Below are 11,635 nucleotides of genomic sequence, written 5' to 3'. Positions count from 1 at the left end.
TATTTATTTATTCATAAGAGACAGAGAGACAGGCAGAGACATAGGCAGAGGGAGAAGCAGGCTCCAAGCAGGGAGCCAGATGTGGGACTTAATCCTGGGACTACAGGATCATGCCCTGAGCCAAAGGCAGACGCTCATCTGCTGAGCCACCCAGGCATCCCACGAAATGATATTTCAAGTCAAAGAATGAAAGTGACATTTGACTTCTGAATGTATCGCCAGTTGCCAATTTCATCTCTGGTTTTTCACACTGTGTTTATAGAGGTTTTGGTTTGAAATATCAACTCTTTTGATAAAAATGAATGGCAAGGGCACCTGGGTGGCTCCATCGGTTGAGCAGTTAAGCGTCTGCCTTCAGCTCAGGTAATGATCTCGGAGTTCCGGGATTGAGTCCTGCATTGGGCTCTCTGCCCAGCAGAGAGTCTGCTTCACCCTCTCACTCTCCCTCTATGCTCTCCCCTCTACCTCAAATAAATAAAATATTTAAAACAAAACAAAACAAACAAACGCCAAGTATATCTTATTACAACCAGAGAATATTAACCCACTAATTTCCATAAGGTTTCCGGAATTTTAAATTAAATTTAATTTAAACTAATACCAAATTTATCAAACAGTACTAGGTTCAAACTATAAATTCAGCTATTGGGATGCCTGGGTGGCTCAGCAGTTGAGCATCTGCCTTCGGCTCAGGGCGTGATTCTGGAGTCCCAGGATTGAGTCCCACATCAGGCTCCCTGCATGGAGCCTGCTTCTCCCTCTGCCTGTGTCTCTGCCTCTCTCTTTGTATCTCTCATGAATAAATAAATAAAATCTTAAAAATAAATAAATAAATTCAGCTATTAATGGTAAACTTTAATGGATCCTGCAAAGTTAGAGGAAATGGAAAAAAAAAAAAAAACAATATAGACTTGACTAAGAGAGCGAGGTTAAAAGTCAAGTTTAGGAGATGAGTCTTTCCAGCCCCTCCAGGCTTTTTCTGTTGATACCTTAAAGTTTAATGTCCCTTTGAAAATGGTGCCAGGGAGGAGCAGGCATAACTTGTTCTGTTACTCAACATGTCTGTTTCCAGTTACAGCATCATGATTATGCAAATAATCTTTTCTTGAAACTCTGAAATTATGTGCCTAAATATAATTGCCAAGGTAGTTTGCACTGAATTTGAAAGGTAACTGTCTAAAAACATTTTGTAATTAGCGTTCCCTTTCCTAATTCTCTCAATTTCAAACTAATGACGGGTACAATATGGCTCTCAAATACCTGAAGGAAGCTATTCCTTATAAACTTCTGGACAGATACTATTGGTATGTGACCCTGTGAAGGTCACATAGAATTCCCAAGGGAAAAGAAGCAAAGAATAAGAACCCAATTTTAATCCCTTGTAAAATTGTTTTCCAGAAACTAAAAGACAAAAGCTATCTATTTTATAAACTATTTAAATGTTTCATGAGTATTAAATCACTTTATGAAATTAAGACTCTTCCCAATCGTTCTACTTTTAGAAGCCTATTGGTATATTCAAATTTAAAACCAGAGAGTCTCAGAAATGGTACCCTGCTTTAAAAAGTAAAGAACAGAAATACTCTAAAGCATTGCAGACTGTCTTTAAAAATGAAACTGTAATTAAAAATTACCTTTTCAAGCATGGGGGGTGGTGCTCAGGGGTGGCTGCCTTTGGCTCAGGTCATGATCCCAGGGTCTTGGGATTGAGCCCCGCATCAGGCTCCCTGCTCCGTGGGCAGCCTACTTCTCCCTCTCCACTGCTTATGCTCTCTCACTCGCGTTCTCTGAAATAAATAAAATCTTTTTTAAAAACCCACCTTTTCTTTGAACAACTAGTTTCACACCGAAATGAGAATCAGTTGTCTTTGAAATATCCTCTTGATACCAAAAGGAAAGTATCACTTATTTTATATTCCTACTGTGTTCTCTCACAATGCAGAGTTTTAAAATGCCTTCTGAAAATTTTTCTAGCATTTGATAACACACTAGTTACTTATATTCTGGGCTTTAAAAAAAAATTTTTTTTTTAAATTTATTTGAGAGAGAGTGAGCAAGAGAGCTAGAGAAAGAACACAGGAGCAGAGGGCAGAGGGAAAGCAGACTCCCTGCTGAACAGGACTCCATTCCAGGACCCCAGGATCATGACCTGAGCCAAAGGCAGATGCCTAACTGACTGAGCCACCCAGGTGCCTCTGGGCTTCTATTTTTTTGAAAGATTAAAATGATAAGAGTTAGATAACCATGTATGTATACTGCAAGAAGCGCAGACCCATGTCTGAAGCAGAGGAGGTTCTAGTCCTGGTTCTAAAGGTACTTGCAGAAAATTATCAACTAGTTATATGATCATGAGCAAGTCATTTGAGGTCCTCGGATTTGTTTTCAAATTTGTTAAACACCTAGATGGATCTGTTGATTATCCAAGGACCCTTCATGCCTAATATGCAAATGATTTTTTACAATGCAGGACAGAGATTAAGTTCTGGGCTTTGGGGTTGTGGCCTGAATGAGAATTCCATCTGGGTCATTTATAAATGAGCAGAGGTCTTTGAATGAAGTAATTTAACCCAGTCTCATCCTTTATTTTTATTTTTTTTTCAGTCTCATCCTTTGAAAAAGGAATAAAAATATATACCTTATAAGGATTTTGTGGCCTTAAATGAGATAAGTATATGTGAAGTACTGAGCAGAAGAGTTGGCAAATTTAATCACTCACTAAATAAACTTAACTAATATCATCTCCCTTTATGGATTCTTAAAATATAGTTTCTAGTTCTCAATTTCTTTATCTGTAAAATGGGGGCGTAAGATCAGATAAAAATTCTGTTCAAAGATATAAGATTACATATTTGTAATAGACGACTGAAGATCAGAGGTTGGAGAAAAAAAAGAGATATGCTTCACCCACCAGTACAATGCCTCTAACTTCCTGCCTCCACCTTAGTGCCCTACTTTCGTCCTTAGGGAGGGTGTGTCAGAATTTGTACCGGTTTTTTATTCAAGGGAGGAATTCAGAGATTCATGATTTTACCAAAATTGCACACAGCTAAAAAAATAATAATAAATCTAGGACCTTCCCTTTCCCCGAATCCTTCATCCATCCTTCTCCTACTCTGTATTTTCTCAACTGATTTTTTTTAAACCTGAGTGCAGCCCGTTAGGGCTATTAAAATATATCATGTTAATTTCAGTTCCTAGTTCCAATTAAAACGTTAAGAATCCTTTTCTGTCATAAAATACACTAGTGGTTTTTACTTTCTCTTTTACTTAAACGATTTCAGGCAGACTGCATGCATTACTTGTATGGCAAGCTAAAACAGAATCTAAAAACTAAATAAGGGGCAGCCCCGTGGCTCAGCGGTTTAGCTCCGCCTTCTGCCCAGGGTGGGATCCTGGGGACCCGGGACCCTGCATGGAGCCTGCTTCTCCCTCTGCCTGTGTCTCTGCCTCTCTCTCTGTTTCTCATGAATAAATAAAAATCTTAAAAAAAAAAGTAAAAATTAAATGAACTTGGCGAATCTATCAGCAATTTTCATAAGCATGTTCTTTTATGACTTCTTGGCAAAAAATGGTGAGAGGAGGGAACCAACTATTTAATTCACTATTGAAGATCTCCCCATAAATCCCTCCAGATTAGGGACGCTTTGGTGGCTCAGTGGTTGACTTGCCTTCGGCTCAGGGCGTGATCCCGGGGTCCTGGAATCGAGTCCCGCACTGGGACCTTGCCTCTCTCTCTGTGTCTCTCATGATTAAATAAAATCCTTAAAAAAAAAAAAAAATCCCACAGATCAGAAGCAAAAAGTTTCCACGCGGAATTAAGAGAAAAACGTTAAGACTCAGATTCTTGAGGTTGCACGAAACAGCATGAGGCAATATAACAGTCTTTAAACGTTTCCTTGTGACTGTCAGCCTGGAACAAACGACTTAAGTTCTCAGAGCCTCAGTTTGCTTACCTGTAAAGTGGGCATAACGATCATACCTACCTCCTACCTCACCAGATTGTTCCAAGGATCAAATACAACAATGCACGCAAAAGGACTCGAATAAATCCTATTCCTGCAACCATGTCGTCTGACATTTTAGTGTGGGGTGCCTCAACAAAACCAAGGGACCTATGACAAGCCAGGAACTCGGTATTTTCCGCCGACTTAAGGCCGCTCTTGAAACCAGTCGGCTCATCCGCCGGGCACGGTGCTGTAGCCGCAGCGCAAGACTTCCCTCCCGCAGAAACCCCAGATCTCTCCGCGGTCGCTTGCAAAACTCCTCCCGGCGGATGTGAGGCCCCGCGAGGGTAGCGGCGAGGGGTGGGGGTGGGGATGGAGGGTGTCGGGGCCCGCGACTGTCGCCATGGCAACCGCCACAGATTTCTCAACCCCCTACCCCGGCGAGGCTCCACCTCTTCCGGCCACACCAAAAGGCTGCACCGGAGAGACTAAACTGAACGACCCAAGGTGGCCGCTCTCGGCCCCTCGGCAACTTTCCCGGCCTCAGGCCCCAGAAGCACCGCAGGCCCCACGCTGCCCGCCGCTGACCTCCTCTTCCAGGCACTTCCGGGAGCCGCCGCCCTTTGCCCCCGGAAGTGGGCGGGAGAGGAAGCGGCTGGTGATGCTGGAACAAATATGGCCGTCCCGGCGCCGGTCGGGCCTTCGGGCTCCCGCCGTCCTTCGCTGGCCGCCGGCCTCCAGCTGCTCCCGCTACTGGGGCTACTGCAGCTGCTGGCCCAGCCTGGCTTGGGCCGCGTCCACCACCTGGCGCTCAAGGTAGGGCCGGCCAGGGCTAGGCAGGACCGGGCAGGGCCGGGCGCGGGGCGGAGGCCGAGGCCGCTTTCCCGGGCTGAGGACAACTTTGCCCCACGGTGGTGGGTCTCTGAGCGGTTGCCCCCAGCCCGCCTAGCCCCCGGCGCGGCCTCTCTCTGTGAGCGGGGTTTTGGGAACTGTGGAAATGTCCGGGTCCTCGGGCCGCCTGGAAGGGGCAGGAAGACTGGAGCCGAGCTCAGAGGGGAGGGGGCTGCACAGCGGCCTTAACCTCAAGGGTTGGGGGCGGGGGGGGGGGGGGAGGCTTGGAGTCCCTGCTGGCTTCCCTCGGTTCCTAGCAGAGAGCCTCCAGCTCTTCCCTCTGCACCTCTAACTCTTCTCCCCCACTTCACTTGTCCACGGTGTCCACTCTTCCACCCTCTTGTGCCCCTCGAAGGTACGCGAAACCTCAGCCTCAGTTTCCCGGTTCGGCTTAGTGCGCTGTCTGGACTGATGAAAGTGGGAATCTTCAGAAGGAATTTCAAGTCTTGTCTTTTTTTTTTTTTTAAGGAATTTCAGATATTGCTTGAAATACACGACCGAGAATTTAAAACCTGCATCAAAAATGTGTTTCTAATTAGAGGGCCTGCCCTTTTCTCCCTCGTTCCTGTCATTGTCTGTTTAGGGAAGAGATTTATGATAGGCCTCGAATGACCCCTTGGATCTTACTTTATAACTCACAGCTAACAGTCGTCTGAGGCTAGAACGTGCCTCCAGACAGTTCATCAGGTTAATATATTTGGGGAGTAGAAACATAAGTCGTTAGGACCCAAAGCCCTCTACATGTTTTTCATAATGTACAATTTTCTAAGAAGTTGCGGGATTATAGGAAGTTCGTCTTATTAAAACACATTAACAGACCACAAAGTGTTGTATTTTGTGAAGGTAGAGTTTAAAGAATATAAAATGCAAATTAAAAAGCCTGGCCAGACCCATGCACCAACCTTTGGTTATCAGCTTTTGTTGTTTATAAGTAAAAATTATCCTAATTAAAATGATTCTTAAGTAAATGGCTCCTTTTGAGAATCTGTCTATAGATTCTCCACACGTGGGGCTTGAACTCACGACCCCAGATCTATAGAACCTCTCCCCAGAGAAGTGCAGGTAGAAATGTAGACAAAGCATTCTTGTGGAATTTCTGGGACTTTTTGATCCTGCTGAAGTTTATCCCTAGGTCCTCGTCCAACTTAAGAACTCCAGGTCTTCAGAGTGCTTTCATTTTATAGGTTGGGATCCTTAGATTAAGTAGTGTTAACTGAGTTCATACAGGTTATAAATTAGAGATGAAGCTAGTAATTGAACACACTGGACCATGTCCCTTGGTTCCCAGTCCAATGCTCTTTGTATATTTCTAGAATTAAAATGTTAGCATCATTGGGTAAATACTGATAGTGTTGGTAGAGATGAAAACATATGCGAACCTCAGTGGCAGAAGCAAACTACTTGGTGTAGTTCTGGTAATCGATTTCTTCCTGTTGTGCTAAATTACTTAATGTTTTTCATCTGTGTACATGTTTCATAAGTATTGTGGTAGTCATTGCAAAATAATACCGTAGTGCTTTCTTTTCTCATTTAATATTCTGACTTCTTCCCTAAGGAAACAAATCACCCGAAGGGAGCCTATCAGAGCAGCAACATTAGATTGTCGTGTTTTGCTGGAGACTGGGAGAAATAGGAGACTTGATCAGATTGTACACCTAGACTGACAGAAGTAACATGAAGAAGTCACTAAGTACCATAAATATGTGTAGATCTGTTTAAAACCTTTTTATCATGGAGAATTTCAAACAGATACCAGTAGTAGACAGAATGAACTCCCATGTACCTGTCACCCAGCCTGAATAACCTTTATTAACCAGGGGCTGGTTCTGCACCATCCCCACATACAGTACTTCTGTCTTCACATTCTTTGTTTTTTATAAATAAAAGTGAATCTTTTCGTTTTTTTTATTCACTCTTCTTGTTCCATACTACACTTTTCTTTCTTTTTTAATCTCTCCGCACGTGGGGCTTGAACTCACGACCCCAAAAATCAAGAGTTGTGTCGCACACTCTACTGATTGAACCAGTTAGACACTCCCCCATACTATACTTTTCATCATTCTTCTGGTTTTCCCAATTTTCTCAAATTCCTTTTTTTTTTTTTTTTTTTAAGTAGGCCCCATGCCCAGCATCAAGCCCAACTTGGAGCTTGAACTCACAACCATTCCATACCTTTTTAAGACTACCTTACTGAGGTACAGTTTACATTTCATAAAATAAATCCTTTTTAAGTATACAGCTCAGTGATTGTTAGTAAATTTGCTGAGTTGTGCAACTATCACCACAATCCAGCCATAGAACATTTTCATCACCACCAAAAGATCCCTTGTGCTGATTTGCAGTTAATTCCCATTCCCTTCCCCAGCCTCAGGCAACCTGTAATCAATCTCCTTCTTTTTTTTTTTTTTTTTTTTTTTTTTTTTTTAGAGTCCTCACTGGAGATTTCCATGTAGGACATAATTTTTTTTTTTTTAATTTATTTATGATAGTCACACACACACACAGAGAGAGAGAGAAGCAGGCTCCATGCACCGGGAGCCCGACGTGGGATTCGATCCCGGATCTCCAGGATCGCGCCCTGGGCCAAAGGCAGGCGCTAAACCGCTGCGCCACCCAGGGATCCCCCAATCTCCTTTCTGACTCTATAGATTGCCCTTTCTGGATATTTCATATAAATGGAATCACACAATATAAGGTCTTTTGTCTATAGCTTTTACTTAAATTTTTGAGGTTCATCCATGTGTACCATGTCTTCATAATTCATTCCTTTTTTATGGTTGAATATTATTCCATTGTATGGATAGACCACATCTTTTCTTGATTCACCAGTTGATGACATTTGAGTTTTTTCATTTTTTGTCCATTGTGAATAATACTGCTACAAACATTCACATGTGTGTTTTTGTGTAGACATGTATTCTCTAGTTTAGCCTGTTTGTCTGTCCTTTAATTGTTAATTGGATCCAGAGGCTTGATCATGTTCAGAATTGATTCTTTCGGCAAGACCACTTCATAGTTAGTGCGGTGTTCCTCCATTGAGAGGTGTGCTGATCGTCTTTCTTTTTGTCGAGTTTGTCCTGTTGATGTCCAATGCTTACATCTCTGTTTGTTAGTGTCTTTAGCCTTTCCAAGCTGCTACAACAGAATACCACAGATTGGGCAGCTAATAAACAGCATAAATTTATTTCTCAGACTTCTAGAGGCTGAGAAGTCCAAGATCAAGGTGCTGACTTTGTGGAGGGCCCTATTTGTGGTTCATAGCTGGTGTCTACTTGCTGTGCCCTTATGGTAGTTGTGGTGAAAGGATCTCTGTAACGAAGGGGTCTTCGTTACAAGAGCACTAATTCCATTCATGAAGGCTCAGGCCTTATGACATAAGTACCTCCCAGAGATCCCTACCTCCTAATATCATCATCTTTGGGGATTAGGATTTCAACATGAATTTTGGGGGAACACAAACATTCAGATCATAGCAATTAGGCATTTGATCCTTAATTGTGCTGTTTGCTGTCAAAGTATAGCACTGTCTTGATTAAAGTTATATGTTTTATCTTACAGTAGATTTTGTTATGTTTCTCAAATATGACACATGAGGACAAAGGAAAAGTGTGTAAAGTAGAAACAAGTATTATTTCTTAGACACTCATATGCTCAGGAAAAATAGATAGTTTATATTAGTTATGATCCCTACCCAGATGCCATGCAGGCATGGAGGTTTCAGACCAGCAAAGAAAACAGATATGGCCCTCCATATTCTGAGTATAGACTTCCCTCTGTTGATGGGAGTTTTTCTCAGTATCTTAATACTTAATGACTTCAGAAACTTAAAATATGGAATGTAACAAAGCTTTTTCTGGATGATGGGTGGTTTCCATTCATTTAATCACTGTTTATTTTCTGATTCCTAACTTTGAATAAATGGTGTGTTTAAATGATCACTGATGTTGTTCTACTTTTTTTTTTTTTTTTTTTTTTTTTTTTGGAGAGAGGGAGTGCTTGCATGAGTGGGGTGGGAAAGTGCAGAGGGAGAGAGGGAAAGAGAGAATCCTAAACACGCTCCACACCCAGCGTGGAGCCCCATGCAGGGCTTAATCTCACAACTCTGAGATCATAACCTAAAAAGCTGAAATGAAGACCCATTCAACCGACTGAGCCAACCAGGCACCCCACTGATGTTATTTTATTTTATTTTATTTTATTTTATTTTATTTTAATTTATTATTATTATTATTTTTAAAGATTATATTTATTTATTCATGAGAGACACACACACACAGAGGCAGAGACACAGGCAGAGGGAGAAGCAGGCTCCATGCAGGGATCTCCAGGATCAGGCCCTGGGCTGAAGGTGGCGCTAAACTGCTGAGCCACCCGGGCAGCCCTTATTAGTATTTTTTAAAGATTTTATTTATTTATTCATAAGAGACACAGAGAGAGAGAGGTAGAGACAGGAGAGGGAGAAGCAGGCTCCATGCAGGGAGCCAGATGTGGGACTCGATCCCAGGTCTCCAGGATCATGCACTAAACCACTGAGCCACCCTGGCTGCCTTGATATTATTTTAATAGTCATTTTTAGATTCTTACTAATGGGATAAAAAGGGATAATCTGAGTTTTATGTTAGAGTTTGTCTGAATATAGTTTTTACATGTGAACTTTTATTTACAAATACAAAATATTTTGATTACTGATAATTTTAGCTTTCAGGTAGCTGCTGCATATGAGATGGTAGCAAGAGAGTTTTGCTAAACTTTGAGTGCTTTGGTTTAATTTGGACGTTTCTTGGGCTGAGTACATAATTTTATGGTAATCATCCACAAATTATAAACCATAGTCATAAATCAAAACTTTATACCAGCAGTTTAATATAGTTTAGGAAATTGCATGACTTTGGAATAGACAGATGTCAGTTGGAATCCTGACTTCCTTCCAAATAATGCTATAATTTTTAGAGTAGTCACATAAGACATCCTCTACACCAATGGGATCTAGATCAGAAGGTGTTAAGTGAAAAGGTGGATTAAAGCAGAAAGTTGCACAAAGAGTATGTACCTGAAATGTGTTTTTTTTTTTTTTAAGATTTATTTATTTATTCATGATAGACAGAGAGAGAGAGAGAAAGAGAGGTAGAGACATAGGCAGAGGGAGAAACAGGCTCCATGCCAGGAGCCCGAGACAGGACTCCATCCAGGGACTCCATCCCGGGACTCCAGGATCACGCCCTGGGCCAAAGGCAGGCACAAAACCATGGAGCCACCCAGGGATCCCCTGAAATGTTTTGTTTTGACTTAAAACCTGTGTGTGTGTGTGTGTGTGTGTGTGTGTGTATGTTCATTGACTAACACGAATGATTTTAAGCTTACTAGATGATTTTGCAACATACGCCTTCTCTGGTCTTACTCATTCAGCAGATACTCATCAGGTGTCTTTTTTTTTTTTTTTTTTTTATTCATGAGAGACACAGAGAGAGAGAGGCAGAGACATAGGCAGAGGGAGAAGCAGGCTCCATGCAGGAAGCTCGACATGGGTCTCGATCCTGGGACTCCAGGATCACACCCTGGGCCAGGTGCTAAACCGCTGAGCCACCCAGGGGTCCCTCATCAGGTGTCTTATATGCTGAGCAGGCACTCCTCTAAACACAGGCTGTGTCAGTGAAAAGGGCCGAGACCTTGTACACATGGAGCTTTCATTCTAGAGGTAATGGACAGTAAGTTCTGAAACACATGAACACATAAGTAGTCTAAGATTGGGATGAATTGAAAAGGAAATAAAGCAGAATCAGGGTAAAGAGTGATGGAGTTGGAAGCCGTTCTTGATGGGTTTCTGAGAGGGCCTCTCTGAAGAGATTGTATTTGAGCAGAAACTTAAAGAATGAGGCAAGCATTTGAGGGTCTAGGGGAGAGAATTGCAGGCAGAGGAAGCAAAAGTGCAAAGGCCCCGAGTAGGACAGTCTTCATTTCATTTGTCTTGGAAACTAGGGGGAGACCTGTGTGGCTGGAGCAGAGTGTTCAGGGGTAGAGTGGAAGGCAGGAGGGGAAGATAAGGAGGTACACATGAGCCCAGGCCTGAGATATGTGTATTGTATTTTGTGCAAGGAGGAACGTGCCTTGGTTTTTGGCATAAGGGAGGAGTTCCGTGAAGAAGGGACATTAAAACAGACCTGGGAAGTGAATAAGAATATGCCAGGGAGGGACACCTGGCTCAGTGATTGAGCATCTGCCTTTTGCTCAGGGTGTGATCCCGGGGTCCTGGGATCAAATTTCACATCAGGTTCCTTCTCCCTCTGCCTATGTCTCTCTCTTTCTCTGTGTCTCTCATGAATAAATGAATAAAATCTTAAAAAAAAAAAAAGAATATGCCACGGTGAGGGGGAGTGTGGTTAGAGTGTGAGTAGAAGAGAAAGCATTAGATACCAGTGTTCAGGTGCTACTCTGATCCTCAGTTCTCTCATTTATAAAATAGGGATGATGCTTGTTCTCTCACAGGGTAGTTATAAGGCTTAGGTATAATTTATGTAAAACCATAGTATTGAGTAGTAGAACAAACTAAATAGTAGTTCATTCCTTCAACATTTATTAAATGGCTACTATGTGCTAGGCACTAGAAATGCAAAAGTGAGACAGGCACAGAAACAGGTAGTTGGGGCAGCCCTGGTAGCTCAGCGGTTTAGCGCCGCCTTCTGCCCAGACTGTGATCCTGGAGATCCAGGATCAAGTCCCACGTCCGGCTACCCACATGGAGCCTGCTTCTCTCCTGTGCCTCTGCCTCTCTCTGTGTGTCTTTCATGATTAAATAAATAAAA

At 42.4% G+C, this 11,635-nt stretch overlaps 2 protein-coding genes across 7 annotated transcripts in view; one reads left to right on the top strand and one right to left on the bottom strand.

The window, feature by feature from the left end:
- Positions 1-4,522, bottom strand: part of FNBP1 (formin binding protein 1) — a 152,155-nt gene extending 147,633 nt beyond the window's left edge. The window contains exons 1-2 of one of the 2 annotated variants that reach the window (XM_049114980.1): positions 4,381-4,522; positions 1,635-1,787 (exon numbers count right to left, since the gene is read on the bottom strand). In XM_049114980.1, the coding sequence (XP_048970937.1) occupies positions 1,635-1,646 (12 nt within the window). In that variant the 5' untranslated portion in view covers positions 1,647-1,787; positions 4,381-4,522. Of the gene's footprint in view, positions 1-1,634; positions 1,788-3,983; positions 4,356-4,380 lie in introns of those variants that run through there. The other variant, XM_049114979.1, reaches the window with a different exon arrangement.
- Positions 4,523-4,549: 27 nt separating this feature from the next.
- GPR107 (G protein-coupled receptor 107) overlaps positions 4,550-11,635 on the top strand; it is an 80,421-nt gene continuing 73,335 nt past the window's right edge. For 3 of the 5 annotated variants that reach the window (XM_025475484.3, XM_025475483.3, XM_025475482.3), the window contains exon 1: positions 4,550-4,760. In XM_025475484.3, coding sequence (XP_025331269.1) covers positions 4,620-4,760 — 141 coding nt within the window. In that variant the 5' untranslated portion in view covers positions 4,550-4,619. The remainder of the gene's footprint in view (positions 4,761-11,635) is intronic. The other 2 variants (XM_035721050.2, XM_049114984.1) reach the window with 1 other exon arrangement.

The sequence above is a fragment of the Canis lupus genome, chromosome 9, assembly GCF_003254725.2.
Source record: "Canis lupus dingo isolate Sandy chromosome 9, ASM325472v2, whole genome shotgun sequence".
In the NCBI taxonomy this organism is placed as follows: domain Eukaryota; kingdom Metazoa; phylum Chordata; class Mammalia; order Carnivora; family Canidae; genus Canis; species Canis lupus.
The sequence above is the reverse complement of the archived record's forward strand: the minus strand, read 5'-3'. Positions and strand labels throughout refer to the sequence as shown.